This window comes from Podarcis filfolensis (assembly GCF_964270895.1).
Source record: "Podarcis filfolensis genome assembly, chromosome: 7".
Lineage (NCBI taxonomy): Eukaryota > Metazoa > Chordata > Lepidosauria > Squamata > Lacertidae > Podarcis > Podarcis filfolensis.
Window position 1 is genome coordinate 81,179,307 of NC_139603.1, and position 21,211 is coordinate 81,200,517.

A 21,211-nucleotide genomic window follows, 5' to 3' on the forward strand; every position below is an offset into this window, starting at 1 on the left:
TGTCACTTATGTAAACCGAGTCCTTTGGTTCTCTTATTCCCAGGGTGGCATAAGAACAGAAAGTGAAGCGATTTTAAAAAGGCAGGGTAAAACAAACATTAAAAACGGGCCTACCTTATGTTATAAAATTCTTGGGCAAATAATACATTCTTTATTTGATGGCAGAAGACATAAGATTCAGGGTCATGTGGGCTATGGTGGACCTTTTTCTGGTGGCCATGCACCTAACCTCAGAAGGCAGGGGCATCTGAAGAAGGGCTTCAAAAGATAGCCTCTGCCTTAGGACAAATTCATGTGGGAGTCAGTGGTCCATCATCAGCAGGTTTAGCTTACCTCTTCTCTCTCCACTAATGGTTTCACCTCCGTAATGTGAGCGTCAGGGCCGTCTGCCGACATTGTCAGTAGCTGGTACCTAAAAATGTCAAGAACAACAGTCCTGATTACAACTAATATTTACTACATACGAAAATAGATTTCTAAAATTTTATGAAATTTCTCAAGAGTGAAAAATGTAAAGGCATACAGAACACTGCAAAGATGAAAAGTATGGCACATAGACTACATGAGGCAATGAAAATTTATCATTGTTTCTTTCATCTGGAGTTACAAGAGTACAAGGAAGTTCTGTATTTTAATACCCAGGAATATACTCATACTCATAATCAATCTTACATGGCATCTTGAACCCAGATTGCTTGAATTAACAGAAACTAGATTAAGAGAAAGTATTAGGAACACTATGGACTATTAGTTTTTTTATTAGTACACCGAAAGGAACATGCCAGTCTATTTGTTTCAAGTAAAGTGCGTAAAATAATGAAGGAAACCACAGGAGGGGAAGCTGAATAATAAGTTCCTGCAGTTTTCCAGCAGGAGCTGGCTAAAGGAACAAGCCTGCAGCCTGTGTAACACACAACAAAGTTTAGACACAGTAGCTTTGGGTCAGCTACAAAGTCCTGGATGTCCTTTAAACAGGAATGCAATTTTCCAACATATGATTAAGAACTGAAGCATTAAGAACTGGCTTTTAACGGTTACACTTTTTATATGGCTTCTGGTTTCTTGTGAAAAAGGATTACATATTTATACACAATCTTAACCAAGGAGTGTTACCGGTAACTTGCAAAAGAAAAATAGATTAAATGAAATACTTGGTTGTTGATGATTTAAAGAAACTGTGAAGGATGTGCCACAAAGGGAAAGTCAGTTGCAAAAATTGGTTTAGCATCAAGTGCCACTTATAATGAGGAAAATGGCAGTTTGTGTTCTGTTGAACATCAAAGGCTCCCTATCAAGATTCAACCTCTAGAGGGAGTTAAGAGCACATGGACAAACTACTTCTTATCTTATAAATGAAAGTCAAAGGAATGCTTCTTCAAGTTCATCTCATGATAAAATAGGGGAGGATTTATACAATGCCATAGCCACTGATGGGTTTGTTGGAGTGAGTGAGTGAATCAGGCTTAACAGCCTATGACATGGGAAGGCTGTGTGTCTTTTTACAATGCACCGCAGTGGAAGCTGGTTCATTAGGGGAAATGGGCACTGGTTCTCACCAAGCTCAGCCAGCCCCCGCCTGCCTGCCTTCTTACTTGCAACCAGCCCAGGCGGTGGATCTGGCTGTCAGCACCATCCTTTTTATTCTGTGTTGCCCTTGTAGAACTCAGCAGGTAGGAGGCTGGAGACAGAACTAAAGTTTGTTGGCTCTGGCTCCACCCAATTTTGGTCTCCCTGCCTTCTGCCCTTCCAGTCGTAATGGGCACCAGCTACCACTGATGCACTGAGAACAAAAAGCAAAGTTTTGCTCTCCTGAGCAAGTTGACAAGGAAATGTTACATTTCCATGGAGTCAATATGAGTACAAATGCATAGGAAGCTCAAGGTGCGTTTTTTCTTAAATGGTTGGAGATCATTCAAGGATGAATTTGAAAACTTCAGCTCCAAAGTAGGATCCCTGCCCATTAAGATATGTCAACGTCAATTAATCATTAGATCTTGTCTCTTCTAATGGATGCCACAGCGGAAGGCGTATTATTTTATCTATCCACTGCACACAGATACAGCTAGAAGAATGAGGTGCTGGGAGAAATGTAACTGCATAATTAGAATACTTGCATTATATGTAATTTGAGAAAAATTCCTATGTTCAACAGGCCAAAATACAAAACTTGCTTTATATCTGTAGTTATTCATGCTAGCAAATTTACAGATGGATTTTAACAAGGTTCTCTACTGGGGCCCCTCTCCACCTTTTGCTACTTTATAGGTCATAAGGTCTTCTAAATAGAATAGCCTGCTTATGCAGTCGTAATAGGTTCCCATCAACCTCAGTCTCATTAATGCAATTGTGGCCAATCTAGTTAAGGATTAAAGCTCAACACTGTCACTCTTGTTAGAATTAATGACCCTTAATTGTGTAGCAAATTCCCCTTCAAATGGATCACGTACTTATGCCAAACTGGGAAGGAGAAAACAAAGTCACCGTGCGACCTCAAAAAGCATGACTAAGCATTGTGACTCCACAGCCTGGGTCTTCCAAGAGCCAACTATGCCACTGGTGTAGTTCTCATCTCCAACTGTAGAGCCTCCCTCCTCTCATGGCTTAACAACACAGAGACAAGAGTGGAGGTTGCCATCTGTGAATATAATTCTTCCCAGCATTTGTAGGACCTTGAGCTCTGGTACTTAAGGCAGCCAACACACACCCTCACCTTCAGTCCCCAAACTCTCTCAAAGTTTCTTGCTTTCAAGCTTGTTCTCAGATGTGTCTACGAAATTACGATTGATAGGCATATTACAATTAAAACCTGAAAGATCAGGAGTATAAATTTGCCATTCTGGTTTTTGTTATGAACATTTAATAATAGTTGACTTCTAAGACCTATTATGAATTACATTTTAACCCTTTATCAATTTAGTGGCTTAGACTTAGTGAACCTAGTAGAGTTCATTTTGTAATTATGTACAACAGAGTTTCAACAGTGAAAGTGACCCAATCAAATCAACCTTTTTCTGGCTTATGTTTGGGTTATGCAAGTAATTTCCAAATTAAGTTATTTGTTTCATTGTTTCCACAATGTACATAAATTAGAATTAGGAGCTATAATCTTACAAGCCACATCTTGTTTAACAGCTCCTATTTGAGAAGGGATATATAGAAAAGTATTTAACGTATTGATGACGTTTTTTTGTGGAATGCCCTCCTTAGTGAGGTGAGCCTGTCCCCTTCATTACTGAACTTCAGTTGAAATTTAACAACATCCTGTTAACCCAAGCATATTATTCCTGTCACTGATCTATCAATCACCTTCTAAGAAACTGCCTTGGTGATGTACACTGAAGATAATCAGAAACAGCTCAAAGAACAAAAACAGCAAATACATTTAAAACAAAACTGAATCCATACAAAGTAAACACTCATGATAAAGACCTATTTATCCAGTTGGGAAAATCTGTGGCTGATATCTTCAATTGTTTTTGGACAGTGCAGGTGTCTGTCAAGGTAAGACAGGAATGATATTCCACAAAACGGGGGCAGCCACATTAAAGCCCTGCTGGCTGAGAGATACTGGCTGTGGCAACAGTGAATTAAAAACACTGATTTCAAATGGTTTTAAATGGGTTTATATTTGATTTTAAATTTTACCGTTTTAACATTTAGCTGTTTGCCACCTTGGGTTCCTCTGGGAGGAATAGCAGGAAACAATTTCTAATAAGTATATTTTGGAACATGGTTCTTCATATTCCAGCAGTTATGAGGGACAATGGGTAACCCTTACTACTTCTACTCTGCTTGTTCTAGTCTCTCAACTGTATCTTTATTATACCCACATTCTACATTTTTTTCCCAGAGGCTGTTATCTAACTGTTCTAGACAAACAGAAACCAAATTCTTTTCTTCCCCCCGCCCCCAATAATTTTATACCACCGCTACATAGAAGTGACTTAGTCAAGACAGTAGTTTAAAATAAAACACATACAACATCATCCATGTACATCAGCATCCTGAACCAGCTGTAAGCTCCCTCAAGCAATAAATAAATTTTATGAAATAAAATAAATCCACAACAGCCAGACAATGGTGCTAAAAGCTTGGTACTAGTAACCAGAAAATGCATGTATGAACAAATTAGGAAGTGTCAAAAATCTGCTAATCCAGATTCACTGCCCTCACACAGAAGTTCATCTATTTATTTATTTATTTATTTAATTTGATTCATATGCCACCGTTTATCAAAAGATCCACATTTTATGCACGTTTTACAGAATTTCAAAACACTTCTATTAAAAACTGCATCAGAACATCTATATTTTTCCAAATGTCTGCAGTCACACTGAGGGAAGGGTATGTGCATTTTGATATGTAACCATACACATGACATTTCCCACTGAAAGATGGACAGCTGGACAGACCATAGCTACTGTAAACACAGATAATCTTTTGGCAAAATAAGAAAACTGCTTCCCTTCTGATCCTTATTGGCATTGTCATAATTACTTATTGAAATAGACCACATACACACGCAGCATTTTTCTCACTCAGTAATTTAACATGTTTCTCCTGAAGGTGCTTATCTTTACACAGAAATTGAATGCTATGGGAAGTCATTCCTTGATTTCACCACCAAAATGAATTCAGTGGAGATGAACGCTAGGTAAGTCAATGTTTTCCCCTTTTCAACATTCTAGCCCAGGGCTGCAAGAGGCAACAGAAGAAGGCAAGACTACACACACTCTCTCTCTTTAACATGATAGTTTTCTACATGCAATGAATTTTTAATAAGACACTCAAATGTGGGGAACCTTTTCTGCAAGGAGTCACAGTGTGGCATCGATATGTCTTTAATCAGACTGTTAACTTTCATCCATTGCCATTACTGATTAGTTGAAGCCATAGGCTACTAACAGTTACAACACTTGATGCAGAAAAGCGTTTCATCAGAGAGCTTGAAATAGAGAGGTAAATAAAATATGCAAAGGAAAAAATGCTATTTTGATATGAAAATTTATAGGGTAACTGGAAAGTTATCAACCTAACCAAAACAAAACTCAATTCCAACTCAAATTCTCCCTAGCTTGTGTGGAAAAACAAGTACCAGTGAATTCAACAGACCTTATTCCCAAGTTTATGTAACAATAAAGCCTTAGAATCAGAACTTCAACATCTCTCATCTGCAAGCACTAATCTGTTTTCCAAATTGTAACTGGATTAATCCTTTATTATATCCCAAAGTAAAAGGCTGGTGGCTTTGCTCTATTGCCTTCTCACATTTTTAACAGAACATTTGAGAAATATTTTGTGAGGCATGTTAAAATCTTTCTCTAATTATGTATTGGAAATATGTTAGAAATATTAATACAAAGAAATCAGAAATTTTGATTTCTAACTCTGACCTCAAGAAGGGAGGGTCATCAACAGCTCAGAATCAGCTAATTTTTGCAGACTGTATAGGTACTACTGATGCTTCATTTACGTTTGTGAAATATCTAGAGTTCTTGTATTTTTTACTTTGTATTTTGATTATCTGGATAGTTAGTTAGCGCTTTGTATTTGTTTTCCATATTAAAATAGTCACTGTTACCAATCACTGATACAGATTGACTTGTAATACTGATGACTTGCCCCCCCCCCTTTTCTTGCAACAAAATTCCCAAGAGCAATTCTTCCTCAAAGCAGAATATTTCAGTATATGTAAGCTACCTTTACCCACCATCTGCATTTTTATCCTTGCATATATTAAATTGGTTTGTGGACCGCATTAGAAACTGCACATGCACACCATGAAAAACATGTGCACATTTGTGTATGCATGGATCAATCTAAATCAACAAAACCACCATAATCATAAGGAAATCAGCTAAGCTAAAACAGTTAAAACTGCAGTTATCTGGGACCACCACCACAAATGTCATAATCCAGCTACCAACAGGTATCTGCTTGGAGAAGTATCCTCTACCTGCAAATTTCTTTTTACATCTTTTGATTTTCATACCCAAGTCTAAAAACAAGTTCTCTGTTCAGTATTTTTTTTAAAAAAAACTATGCCCAAGAATTCCCTAACCTGAAAACTCACATACCACATTGCTAACTTTGCTTTGCCAGAGTAAATACCTTTACTATCTCCAAGAACCTTGAACTTCATCACAGTTCTTGTGAGCCAACCCCCTTCACCTCTTCCCTTTCAGTTTATTGTTCAACTATGCTCTTTGGGACTTTGTTACTGCTAATATCAAGGGACATCTTATTTTACTTTGCTTAGCTTTGGTTTGTGCTTGCCTTCACTATTTTCTACATTGTTACTGGCCAGAATTCTTAGAAATACAGTCATACCTTGTGTTGCATTAGGTTCATGTTGCGTCTTTTCGGCTTGCGAACGCGGCAAACCTGGAAGTGTATACTTCTGGGTTTCCCCGTGCACCCAAGTGCAGAAGCATCCTGCGCGCTTGCACAGAAGTGCCACTCTAGTTGCAACTTTTCAGGGTGCGAACAGCACCCAGAATAGATTGTGTCCACAACTAGAGGTACCATCGTATTTCTTTAGGTTGCTTGCAAGGGACCACCCACCCACCCAACAAAGAGTTGCTTTTTCTGATTTTCAGCATCCCAGGGAGTATTATTTCCTTCCCCAACAGTAGTAGTCCTAATGAAAGAAAGAAGAAGGGCTAGGTTTTTTTAAAGAGAGTTGAATATGGTTTGAAAACAAAATTGCTGCTTGAAATGTGTACACATCCACTTTCACATCTGAAAGAATAAAAACCATCTCTGAGCAGAGACACACTGTGAGAAGCAAAATATCTCAAATCACTTTCATCTCTTTAAAAATTATGTCTCCAAATAAATTTCTACCCAACAAGTTATAAAGCTATTTTTTCCAGTACTGCAATTATTTCAAGGTTGTACATCATTGGCTGTTTTTTTAAAAAAAAAAGTACACTGGGGGGAAAGAAAGAAAACAGAACATAAAACTAAGCAAACGTGCATCTATAAAGACATGAAATAATTGACCTATACAGTTGAAAAGTTTGCCAAATCTATAGAATCACATAAGAAGGTAAACCCAGTCTCTTTTTCTTGATGAATATCCCAATGAACCAAAAAACCCCATGCCATTTCTGTAAGAAGTCACTCCTGTTCCCATATCAATTTCCATGTTCATTCATCTACCCATCTTTCACTACCTACATCTATAACTTTCACCAATTAATTTGATAGCTCTAAGAGGATTAGACTAATTTATGGAGGATAAGACTAGCAATGAATACAATTCATGGTCACTATATGCTACCTCTAGGATCAGAGACAGAATGTTTCTAAGTACCAGTTGCTGGGGAACAGCACAATAATGCTATTGCCCTCATGTCCTGTCCCTGAGCTTCCTCTTAGACATCTGGTTGTGGGTAAACAAGATAGGCCTTTTGTCTGATTCACCATTTGGTCTCAATGGTCATATCTATCATTTTAAGTGTATCAGCTGCTTCTCAATAGCTGGCGGGAACAAGTTTTGTTACGACCAACATATTCTCTGGCAACAGTTTAGGCCTTCTATAATGAACACCTTCAAGGTATCCAAGAACTAAGGTGATTTAACTCAGTTTCCCTTTGCTTTGTGAGCTATCCCTTCAAGAATAATTGCAAAAATATCTGAATGCTTTTAAGGTTTCCTCCATCTTACAAGCAAGCAAGCACTTAACAAATAATAATAATAATAATAATAATAATAATACATTATTTATACCCCGCCTACTACAGGCGGCTTCCAACAAAAGAGTAAAAATACATTAAAACATCAGTCATTAAAAACTTCCCTAAACAGGGCTGCCTTCAGATGTCTTCTAAACGTCAGACAGTTGTTTATTTCTTTGACACCTGATGGGAGGGTGTTCGACAGGGTGGGTGTCACTACTGAGAAGGCCCTCTGTCTGGTTCCCTGTAACTTTGCTTCTCGCAGTGGGGGAACCACCAGAAGGCCCTCGGTATTGGACTTCAGTGTCCGGGCTGAACGAAGGGGGTGGAGATGCTTCTTCGGGCATAAGCAAATAAAGTTCAAGTATTAAAATTCAATTTAATCCCTGTAACCTGGAAAATAATGTGCTCAGCTTGGTTCCAACAAGCCTCAGTTTGCAGGCACAGCTAGACCTGGCAGAAATATTCATGACAAACACTATACATCCAACATGTGAAAGCATTAGCCACGACCCCCCCCCCCCCCAATCCAGTTCAGTCTTTATATTATCATATGCCTTCTATAATTGATTTTATACTGCACTTCATTCAAGTGAGCCTAGGCTAAACAAAGTTTTCAAGGAACAACTGTGCTTGTGCTTCCTACCTTAGCTTTAAATTCTGTAGTCACAAATTAGTGCAAGAACTGCTGTAGAAATGCTGGCTTAAAGAAACTGTGCTTGGAATGAACTCAGGTGTGTAACTTAGATGGTAAACAACAGTCTCCATGTATCCAATACCCTTAACAAGCTGCCAAAAAACAAATCACATTTCTTCCCCCATGTCTACCAGTGATGTGGAGCAGGGGAACCCAAGCTATCATATCCCACCACACATTTCATTAGATTATGTCATGGAGGAGCAGAAAGAAAGCCAGACATGAGTGGCAGTAACACACTGTTTTCGGTGGCAGTCATGTGGCTTTTCGTAACTTCTCATTTCACCCTCCGAAACATGCAAGTCCAACTGGAGTCAACTGGGGGAAAATCCAGCTGAAGAAAACAAGGCTATTGATTCATCTTCTTGCCCATAATTTATATATTTAGATTTATATATTGATTTTCTGCCTGAATAAGTAAACTTCCAACAAACCAAAAGTTAACATACTAAGTGCTTCTTAGCTTTCCAGAAAATGCTACTTGTTATCCTACTTGTTTATTAAACAATGAACCCATCCTGGCAGTTATCAAGATCCATTTTGCACCTTCAGCATGATGGCAACTGTGCAAAACAGTGTGCTTCTCAACTGGTCAATGCTATCGCATGGAGCTGGCCAGCTCTGCAACGTTCAGGAATCATCTTATGTGACAAACATTCTGAAATAATCCAGGGGAATACACTTGGCAGTCTGAATGTTTTCTCTCCAATTCAACCATTTTAGAAGATTTGCATTTGCCCGCTGAAACATCAAAATCCTCTTAGCAGCAATATTACATCAGGAGTTTACTTTATCTATTACAAGCCCAGCGCCATCACTCCTCTTCTCAATACCCCACTTTTGTAAACATGACCTAGATGTACACAGCAGCATTTAACATACCCAAACTTAGCCAGTCCACCAAACAATTCATCCTATTACAAACTATGACAGAAGCACAAATGGAAGAATGATTGACAGTAGGGGAGTGGGGTGGAATATTGGGCAGTTAGAGCAAACAACTGGTAAGGAATGTCGCTTGGAAAATGGCAGAGTTGTAGTTGCAAAGGGAAGAGAGGGAAAGGGGGGATGAAATGGGAATAATAATGAAATCATATGTAAGAGTTGGAATAGCAATTATAAAAGGTCAGTAAATCAGAACTCAAGACTTCTGAATAAAATGACCACTTCTGAACATTATGTTCCTAAGTAAATATAAGCTAATATTTTAATTGTACTGTATTGTGTTGTGTTCTCGTAGGATTTTGTGATAAATTTATCTCACCCATGTGTCTTGTACAGATGTACTTGAGTGAGAATATAAATGGAGAATCTCACTGCTCTCTCCAAGTCAGAAGGTAGTGCCAGCTGGCTGGACTCAGCATAGCTGCAGAGAGACTAACCTTGGTAACCACTGCAAGACAAGCGCTTCTTATGGGGGATCCCAGAAATGTCACAATATGCTTATCAGCAAGTTTGGCTTACTGCACGCAGTATATAAATATGCTAAGATTAAGGCTGCTAGACAGTAATAATTTATATGTTAATGAGGTCTGGCCACAATGGCCTTTCACATCTCCAAGGTCAGCGACAGAAAGCACTTTTCTTCTCTAGAAACTAGACTGCATTGCACTTTGATAGAAAAGGTTCTAACCTCAAACACGTATATCCCAGAATTGGAGTCTATGCTAATCATGACCACTGCACTTCACAATTGCTGTTTATGACATCTACAGTTGCAGAAATACCACATTATGACACCTCAGCATGGCAGTTAAGCCAGTAATATTGTATCCATATGTAGCTATGGGCCAGAGATTGAGAATAAATGACTTGCCTAGGGCTGCCCAATGAGTTTGGTTTCAAATTTGCTTCTGGAACTCTTAAATTTATTATAATCATCCAAATAATTTATATAAAGTTAAACCAGATTCAAACTCCTGAAATTCAGGAGCAAAGCTACTGCCAGCTGAGCCAGCCCAAGCCTAGCAGAGGGAGAACAAGACTTTAAAATATAGTTTGACTTGCATTACCCTTTTTGATAGTGCATATTCTGCCAGTTTGCCAGAACAGAACTAGGATCCACTTTAAGTTTCCCCTGCCAAGTCCTGTCCTCACCATGTCTGCTTTTGAAGATTTACACAAGAGTCAGTTCAGACAGCTTCAGCACGCCTGGCTAAGTTGCTTTGGTGTATCTTCAGCTGAGCCACAGCTGGGGACTCAGCCAGAAAGGTGCTACATCCTAACTTGCTCATCCTGGTGGATCTTTAGGACTGCCCCCTAACAGGTTTCCATTAAAAGGTTCTTGCTTGTCTCCTTTAATCACCCCCTGATCAGTTTCAGGTAAAACTATAAACATTGTGCAAAACACTGCAGCCGTCAGTTCTGCTAACATGCTGCTGCTATAAGATTTGCAAGCACAAAAGCTTGCAAAATAAAAGCACCCACTCTTTTTTCCCTATAAATTATGATTAGACATAGCTCAAGAACTACCTTTGTGGATTAGACAATGGTCCATTTAGTGCAACATTCCGTGTCTAACAGCTGATGGCCACAAGCATGGCATTCAAAAGAAATATATTTCCTTGTCAATTAGCAATTCTGTATCTATAGTTTGCTTTTCTAGTCAAGACAGATCTCCCCGGTGGCTAATTAAAAACAATCCATTAAAAGGACCTTTCACCTTGACGCAGCCTTTCCTAACCTGGCACCCTCCAGATGTTCTTATCTACAACTCCATCAGGCTCGGCCAACACAGCTGATGGTCAGGGCTGATGAGAGCTGTAGTCCAAAACATCTGGATGACATCTGTCAGGGAAGGCTGCTGCCCTAATGCTGAAAAATGGCAATGGTATCTCTAGGCATTTTCTTTCACTGTGAATACTTGTGGAATCCTAATGCTTTTTCAGTTTCAACAGGACACCAAGGTGAAAAAAGCTGTCTAAAAATGCTCTATAAAATCTTGACTTTCAGGAGACCTCTCAACTTTCTACTTGCTTTTCTAACTACAAAATGACATTATTTACTCGTCTTCAATCTCACTACATCATCTCTTTGTAACTGTGGCTCAGCCCTAACTTTACTGTAATGCAACTTTCATTTTTGTCCAAAATCCTTCACAGCATCTCACTTTCTCATAATCCTACAGCTTAGTTTGTAATTCACCACCTTTGATTCAAACCCTTTAACCATTTTAACTAAACAGATTATCTTCCCTCATTTCTTATCTTTCTCCCTGCATTTTCTGCAGTTTTCCTCATTTTGTTTTAACTTTTCTTCTGACACACTTCTCATAATTTTCTCTTTCCTTTACCTTTATTTTCCCCTGCAAACATTCATTTGAAAATATAGCCCAAACATCTTCAGCAGCAAATCTTCAATAATTAGAAGCTCTGAGTTGAATCCAGAGCTAGGCTGTTCTTCCCAAATGCCGCATTTATTGATCAGTAATCCCAATTTGTTTGCACAAAGTTTGTGGTAAGGTTATACAACACCTGTTGTTTATTCACCATTCATTCTGGTTTGTTTGTGGTGAGGTCACATGATGTCACATACAGCAATTGTTACCTCACAGTTATCAGCGCATTTCCCTATCAATTTCCTTCCTGCAAAAGTCTATACCTGGAAAAGAATACACCTGGAAGTGACTTAAGTCATACTTTGAGAAGACCCACTGAAATCAGTGGGACTTACGTTAGCCATAACTAAGTTCTGTTGAGTTCACTGTGTCTGAATTCAACCCTATACTCCTGCAATGTCTATAATGGTTCCAGCTTCCCCAACCCATTTTGAGATTGTAATTTATTTTACCTGCTTAAGAGTCTAGGTTTATCTGATGTAGTAGACATTCTATGTTAAGTAAAACTACATAACTGATCATGAACCAAAGTGGACAAATATTTTTTAAAAGATTCAATTATTAATACATTGTGTCTAAATAACTGCTTATCTTATTCCTTAATCCATGCAAATTAACAACATTGTAAGAAGAACATTGGACTGCATCAAGTTAAAGGCCCATCTAGTCCAGCATCCTGTTCTCATAGTGGCCAACCAGATGCCAATGAGATGCCCACAAAATCAGTAATAATACTGATTAAGCATTAAGACACTGAATGGGTCCATAACAGCCAAGTCAGAAACTGCTTAGAGGTTTTCTTACAACCAAGCAGTATTTAAATTGCTAAATAAATAAATAAATAAATTGTTAAATAAATAAATCAGTCAGCAGTCATAAAAATCTGCATCAATAGTAGTGGTAAATTCTGCAGTAGTAAGGTCAATAGTGGAGTCAATAGTAACAATAAATTCAATTCAAAAAAATACTGTTGATTAGTAGTCATAACATTGAAAAGATTAGTTGTTATAATAAGTTTAACAGCTATAGTAATTATCAGTGAGTTCAACAGCAGTAAAATCAATTATGTCAGTGAGTAGTAAGTAGAAGTTTCAGTTGAGCAGCACCAATTAGAAATAGTTGTAATGTTTTTTCCCCAACTGGGTAGAAAAGATGCATACCATATAGACACTTCATTTGACTACGGAAGAATTGTGCTCACACAGAGTATCTTTACTCACTGTAATTAATCATTGTCCACAAGCTTTTTCTTTTGTTCACCTTTAAATACAAGACCTTGCTTCAGCATTCACTCTTCCTATATGTATAACTATATGAGCTACCAGTAGAGGGAGCAGAAATTCGCTTTTCCACCAATCAAGTTAGAAAACCTCCTAAAGCTTATGGATGCAGTCCTGTATTGACTTTTCCACATCACCCATTACTCATGGCTACACTTGCACTGCTGGAGAGATCCCCAAGGCACTTCCTCAGTACCAGAAAAATTATTCAAGGTAAGGACCCAGAAATGCCCCCCCCAACACCCACTGCTGGCTGCTTCAGACCCCCTTTGCCTCCTAAAGGATCAATCAGGCTGTGATCCCCATGTCAGCCTTGCAGATGAGACAGCTTGATGGGGTTGGTTACTGCTCCTGCATAGATATCCCAAGGCACTACCTTTAAAATATTTGTACCCTGCTGTTTTACCCAAGGAAGATCTCCATGATGGCTGGCACTATTAAAAACTGTTCTATTAAAATGGTTAAAGATAAATGCATATCAACACTAACATACAAAAGGAGCAGCTAGTTAGTTAATCAAATCAAGATCACCCTAGCAAAAATGAAGGTTTTTAACTGGCCCCGCAAAACCTAATAATGTATATTTTTGAGAATGAAGCCAGATTCTGCTCTTCCATTTGATCTAAAGGTGGTGTCACATGAAGTAAGGCCTCAGAAGAAGTTCTTAATATATGGGATGATTTTTATCGGAGTTGGTTGCTATTTATAGCAAAACTCCTGTGGTCATGATCAGTAGAAACCTGCCTATGAGCCATATATGCAAACTCTTGTTAACCAATATAAAAACCCGCAATAAGCTTTCAAATCACAAAAGCAGTTTAAAAGTACAAGCTTTAGTTTCTTTTCCTCATTGAAGTCTAGTACAGGGCCAAGCAACAGCTGCTGAGATTACGAAAGATTGGGAGGTGGGGGAAACCAGAAGCGGAATTCTGTGACAGACTGTGGGCTCAGTTTTGCTGCTAGAAATGGATCCCTGTATTCTTTGATTCTATGCTAACCACGCAGGGACGCGGGTGGCGCTGTGGGTAAAACCTCAGCACCTAGGACTTGCCGATCACATGGTCGGCGGTTCGAATCCCCGCGGCGGGGTGCGCTCCCGTCGTTCGGTCCCAGCGCCTGCCAACCTAGCAGTTCGAAAGCACCCTCGGGTGCAAGTAGATAAATAGGGACCGCTTACTAGCAGGAAGGTAAACGGCGTTCCGTGTGCTGCGCTGGCTCGCCAGATGCAGCTTGTCACGCTGGCCACGTGACCCGGAAGTGTCTGCGGACAGCGCTGGCTCCCGGCCTATAGAGTGAGATGAGCGCACAACCCTAGAGTCTGGCAAGACTGGCCCGTACGGGCAGGGGTACCTTATGCTAACCACACACACTCCATTGGCCACCATTCTGCATCTGACTGAGACTGGAGGACCTCATTTTGGAATTTTTATTAAAAAAGAAAAAGATTTCACAATGCTTAAGAATGCCACCCCATAGTCTAGTAGAAACAAGAGCATTTCTTTACACAGCTTTTTATAGAAAAGGGAAACAGGAAGACAGAGTAACACTGGCAGAGTTTAAGGGATGCTATAATTATGCATTCATTTTTGTGTGTGTTTTTCTTTGACGATCTGGGCATAACTCCTAAAGCAAGCAGTCACTAGTAAACTACAAAAGCAGCAAAGGAGCCAATGAAATTGAAGAAATAACAGTCTGCTGCAACTTTTTGCAGTTCTACTTACGGTATACATGTTTGCAACTTGCCAGTTCTAATTTCAGTGTCTGCCGCCACCTCCCTACAGAGTGACAACTTGTTTCCCTATTCCAAGTCCAGCCCAATTGGCTAACTTCTAGAGGTTTCCAGCTGTTTCTACTGTTTTCCAAGGAAGAACATTTGATGTCAAAATGCAAACTGCTAGAATTTCCTTTCCTGTAGAGGTCCTTTCCAAACCAGTAGAATACCAGATCTTTGTTCTCTTCTCTACATGCAAATGTTAGGAGCCCTACACCAAGGATCTCCATAAAACTGGAGTGCCACTGGAAGAAGAGCTCCAGGATGCAAGACATTTTCTTTACCTTTTCTCTAAAGGGAAACACTTCCTCTCTTCCTATCCACCTCCACACCACTAACTGATAAGATTCCATTCTAAAAAAAACACCATTCCATTTTACAACAAAGAACATCTGCCTAGTCATCCTACTGTATGCCTACAGTGCCAGGAATAAGAGCAGGCATCACTGTTTTCCAAGCTGCTGCCCTTGGAAACTCATGGGTGGTTGTATATATATTTGGTTGTTATACACTTTCCCAGAAAAGAACATGTTTAGACTTGAAAATACTTGTTGATTCCAACTTAATGTGCTTTGCATGGTAGCCCCAGTCACCCAAACATCCCATTTTATGAAAACTTGCCAACATTCATCAGACAAGCAGCCATTTCTAGCACTTGAGAGTCTATGTATGCTTTCATCAACAAATATGTTACTCTACTTCAGGCAGTAACCGCTTTCCTCACCACATCAATTAAAAACAAACAAACCACATGCACTAGTAAATTCCTAGAGAGGTAGCCATGTTGCAGCGGGAAAGCAGAGTCTCATTTAATAAAAATTATAAGAATCTAACAAATAATTATAAGGGAATGGAATTAGAACTATTCAAAATTGTGATTTTAAAAATCCCATGGCACTTTAAAGACTACCAGATGGATTGTGGCATACATTTTTGTGGACTAGAGCTGACTTCAATTGAGAAAGTGAGCTCAAGTCCATGAAAACGTATGCCACATGTTGTTTTTATGTGTGCTGTAGCAGACTAACAGCTACACCTTTGGAATTGAAGATCTGGAGTGTATTTTTAAAAAATTCATCTTACCCACGAAAAGAACAAGCACCTGGAAGAATATCTATTAATGGATGTATGGTACTGCAACCAACATATTTTTGTGGATGGAACAGAGCCATGAAGATGCCACCCATCCACTTTGAATCCAACTCTTCCCCAAAAACTTTCATGGGAAAGCTTGTGTTTAACCCTTGCATAGGACGTGACAAACTTGTTTTGCTCTTCAGACCACTCTAGTAGAATATTCTGCTCCCTTCCTAGAAATAAGAAATAGTACACCTAATCTATGCCCAGAATATTGAACTAAAGTCTATACTGCGCCTAAACACAAGGGATTTGTGAATGCTTCATCATCTTAGCTTTCCTTATCTTCTTTTCTCTCTGCTAATAAAGGGAAAAAAGATGGTTCAATTCCTTCTTAACCCTCATACAGCTGAAAACTGCCAAACCTAAATAGCTTTTTCAGAAAAAGATCCATTAACCACGAGGACCAGGCAGAACCTTCATGTGCAAAGGCAGGATAACGCAATACCAGATGTAGGGAAAACAACAACAAAGGAGGCCTGCTGCCTCTCTGCCCTGCATTATGAGCTCTCCGGAGACAACTAAATGACCATTTGTTGGATACAGGGTGCTGCAGGGAGATGAAATATAAGATGAAATATTGGTCTAATCCAACAGTCTGTTTCTTCTGTCATGAACAATTAAAGTAAACAATTTTAAAATGAATAAAGTGGGGGGATAGTGGAAGAGAATGAGACAACAAGACAGGAACAGATCTATTCTCCTCCAAACAAAAATACCTGAAGTTGGGGAAGGGGTCCCCTTTTGCCACCATCCAAAGAGAAGCAAGTTCCGTTATTTGAGGCAACATCAGAGAAGATTTTGAGAAGCTGAATTCAGTTTGCTGTTACAGAGACTCTCTTGGGTCATCCAAATAGCCGTTGACAATCAGCTATTCTTTATTGTTTATTATGAAGCCTTTGCACAGTAATGACCCGTAACCTTGTGTATTTTCTTAAAAAACAGTAATCATGGTGGGCTACCATCATCTATTTGATACTTTTGTGACTTTTCCTACCTGTTTATGACTTGTTTGTTTTTAAAAACCCAGCAACAATGAAAGGCCCATTATTTGAGGTGACGATAAGACTTGAAAGAGACATCAAAACCATCATCTTCACACTGGGATGGTTTGGGCCAGGGGAGAAGGAAAGGAAGCAAAGAGAAGATCCAGAACAGCAGAAAACAGGACCAACTTTTGAGCAGTAGGATGGGAGCTGGGGGGGGGGGGAGAATGCAGATGGGCAGAAAATACATGAAGTGGAAAGGAGGAAACCACAGGTGGGGAAAGGAGGACTTTTAAGGCACCCTCAAAGGGAAAGCTAACTAAGGACCTCGCCTTCCCCCTTTGGAGAACCACCATTTTGGGGTGAAAGATTCACTTATCATCCTTACACACCCAGCTTTCCTCACAAACCTGCATGCATCCCTTCCCACCACCACTTCTACCCATCGCATTGTCCTCACGACAACCCTGTGGAGTAGGGCCAGGCTGAAGGTGAGGTGTGTTGTTTTTGTTGTGGCCGCATGTTTTTCACAGATCACGGACAGACAGCTTTATTTCTATTAATGTTTAATTGTTTAAAGTGACAATTTCTCTGCTTTATAGCTATTAAACGTTCCTAGAACTAAGTGACTGATGCTATGTTTTATAGTTTGTTATAAGAAAAAAAATGCTCCTTTATCCTTTATGGGTATCCAAGTGCCCGTACAGAGTCCTTATGTAGGATTTCTATCCATAGGAGAAAATAACAGAGGCCAACCAGAGAATATTGAGAAGGAAAAGTTCTTAGTTGTATCTGTAAACCGCCTGGAGTCTCTGTTGGGGGGGCAAAGGCAGGGTATAAATAAATGTATAACGATAACAACAGCGGTCAAATTCTTGGGGAGGGATTCATGAGTGTAGCCGGGGGCGGGGGGGGGAGTTTACCCCCTCCCCCCAAAAAAAATCAAGTAAATAGATAAAAATACTTAACTAAAAGTAGAAATTCTGAGATTTTTCTGAGCACTTGGCGTCAAAAGAAATCCATTTAACATACATTTAAAGAAGACTGGGAAACATTTATTGAATACATGAAAAACAACTGTACACAGCTGAAAACGTTGACAGCATTGAGATAAATTCGATCTTTGATGGCTGTAAAAGTGGAAAACTGATTTGAATGGTTATGGTAAAAACACACAGGTACATGTATATGACGTGTAAAATGGAAAGAGAAGAAGGGAAGCCATTGTATCATTTCAAAGTTTGTTATTTGGAAATGTAAAACTGGAAAATTTAATAAAAATGATGACCAGGAAAAAAGGAAAACCGATTTGAAACAGCTGTCGTTGGGACATTTCGCTCTGAATCTAGCTAGACAGAATCCGACAGAGGATGGGGACAGGTGGATGTCCCGTCTCTCTCCCGCCCCCCATTCCAAAAAACCCCAACGTAAAGCAACGGCTCCGCCCAGGGTGGGATTCGAACTCGCGACCCTGCCATCGGAACCGTTAACGAAACAAACGCGCACGCGCAAACCGCCATTCCTCCTCCTCCGCCGCCGCCTCACCTCTTACCTGGGTAGGGGGTGTTGGGGGTGGGGGGTGGACCTGCCTCCTCACAAGAAATCCGCGCCCGAAACCGGACCCCTCCCAATAAGGCGAGGATGTGAGCGGGGAGAAGTACCAAAAAGTTTAAACGAATAAAAAGAGAGGAAAAAACGTCGACGGAGAAACGGAGGCTTCGAGAGAAAGACTAACGACCAACCGCCTCACGAGCTTTCTGGGCATCGGCGCGCGAGGGGCACCGCGCGAGCTTTTATAGGCTAACTCCCGGCCGAGGGCCACGCCCCCTCGCTCGCGCCCTCCTTTGAATGCAACGCCTCGGGCGTGGCCACGCCCTCCTCCCGCCCACTGGAGGGAAGACTGGACCACACGCACGTCTCTCTTTCTCCCCCGCGGCTCCTCCTCCTCCTCCTATTCCTAGCCACGCCTATCGTTCTAGCTCCGCCCCCGCCCCAATCTCTCCGCACGGATCAACCTGTTGCTGCGCGGCGCCTCTTCCGCGGACCCTTTGCGCGGCTTTTTTCCCCCGCGGGCAGCGGCATAAATGCAGTTTTCGCTTGCTTTGCCTGTTCACAGCAGCCCAGGAGGAATCCTCCTCTTCTTGCAAAATAAAAGATTGCGAAAAAAGCAACAGCTAAAGTGTTGCAGAGAGAGGCTTGCAAACTTTGAAAGGCGATGCCTGCCTGAGCCCGATTGTTTGGAAAAGTTTGCCCCTTCCCGTTGAATTAAACCGGGAGTTACTCCTGAGTAAGCGGGCAGAGAGGGTATTGCAAACAAAATAAAAGCATAACGACAGCAACTGGGCATGCAGAGAGGATTGCGAATTGGAATTCAGCGCCTGCGCGCGCTTATTTTAAGAGATCATCTGCAGTTCTTCTATGGGGGAGATTTAGCTCTCGAGTAGAACCGAAAGCGAGGAGGATCGGGGCTGCGCATTGTTATCATTCAGGTTATTGGAAGATGCCCACCGTAGCATTCAAGTGGGACTTGCCTACGAGTAAACGCGCCCAAGGATCGGGCAAGGCAACAGAAAAACAGAAAGCACTCGTTGTGAAGCGGTGTGCGCGTCAAACTTTCCAGGATTTTAAAGTTCCCCGCTTAACCTCTTCCTTTGATACCGCGTGTGTGGCAGGTGAATGGTGCATTTTAACACAGGCATTTTAATTTATTCATCTGTTGCACTGTATACCATGTTTTGCTCCAAGAAGTGCATCGTGGTCTAAAACCATAGAATTACAGAATTTTAGAGTTGGAAGAGACCCTGAGGATCATCTAGTCCAACCCCCTGAAATGCAGGAATATGCAGCTGTTCCTTTCAGGGACCGAACCTGCAACCGTGGCATTATCAGCACCGCGCCCTAACCAACTGAGCTATCCAAGCTGTGCAGCTGGTTCTCCGCTCTCTCCATTTTATGCTCACAACCACCCTGTGAGGTAGGTTTGGCTGAGAGACAGTGGATCACACAGCGACCTGCCAATCACAGGAAGACACTAGTTATGTCCCCATCCTCCCTGCTGAAGTTTACAAGGGCAAACGTGAGGCTAAGATGGGAGGCAGCAAGCAACACCACACACACACACACCTCCCACTGCCCAGGCCGGCTATAAGTAAAAAGGAACTAATAATATCTTGCCCAAAAGCATCTCAAAAAACTTGCAGTGGGTGCCAGGACAAAATTAAAGTGTATGGGTGGTGGTGGGGGGGAGTATGAAAATACACAATTCCTTGCTGGACAACACAATATACTTTCCTTTCAGTATTCCTACTTTGGGGACTGTGCAGACTGTTTATATATCCTGCTATTGGCCAGCTGAGGGTTTTTTCCCCAGGGTAGCAAGAAGGGAAGCAGCCGTCACTAAGTGTTTGCTCTGATTTTAAATAGAGTTGTCCGTGCAAATCGTGCCCAAGTGGCCCTGCAGAGTTCCTTGTGTTAAGTTGTGGGCAAACATATCAGACAACACAGCGATTCTTCAAACAGCTCTTCTTTATTCTGAGGCCAGAACAGAACTGAGCTGAGGAGCTCAGTCAGCCTGCTTATATAGAGCTCCAGAACAATGTAACTGTTGCCATTTTCTGTAACTATCCAATCACTGAACGTCACTTTCGATCCTTCATTTGCATAAAAACTATCCAATCACTGAACGTCACTTTCGATCCTTCATTTGCATAACTATCTACAGTATCCCCCGCTGGCCCAGGGTGAGAACTTCATTACATAACACCTTGGAATTAAATGTTCTCAGCGAGATGTTGGCAACACCAGCATCAAATGTGATAAAGATAGAGATAGAGATAGAGAGATAGACACACACACACACCCACCCGCTAGGCAGGAAAACAATTTTTTCTGGAAATATTTTATCAGTTCCTCTCGCAAGAGGGATGGCCACCAACTTGGAAGGTTAGGCAAATTCACAGAGGATAAATATCAAATCCTATTGCATGAACAGAGCTCATTCTGTTCACACAACAACTTAGTTGAATTCTCTCCAGAATCACCAGTCCCAGCTAAGCAAAGCATTTTTTACAGATTAAATCAGAATGGCTGCAATGTATGGGCTATGCGTCGCTGTCTGACAATGACATTTGTATTCCACTTTTTTGCTCCGAAAGGCCCCTAAAGCAGTGAGCAACATACTGGTACAAAATGAAAAGTAAAACAAACAGAAAGCAATTGATCGATATAAAACAGCAAAATCAGCAAGTGCCCACTCATTGCATGTGTGAACTGTGTTTTGTGGTCTCACGGCAGACACAGGTCCCCAACATCCCACGCCTC

General features: G+C 40.7%; 1 protein-coding gene across 7 annotated transcripts in view; it reads right to left on the reverse strand.

The window, feature by feature from the left end:
• NDRG1 (N-myc downstream regulated 1) overlaps nucleotides 1-21,211 on the reverse strand; it is a 78,851-nt gene that overhangs the window by 26,249 nt on the left and 31,391 nt on the right. The window contains exons 1-2 of one of the 7 annotated variants that reach the window (XM_083622170.1): nucleotides 18,444-18,675; nucleotides 334-412 (exon numbers count right to left, since the gene is read on the reverse strand). In XM_083622170.1, coding sequence (XP_083478296.1) covers nucleotides 334-396 — 63 coding nt within the window. In that variant the 5' untranslated portion in view covers nucleotides 397-412; nucleotides 18,444-18,675. The other 6 variants (XM_083622168.1, XM_083622174.1, XM_083622173.1 and 3 more) reach the window with 6 other exon arrangements.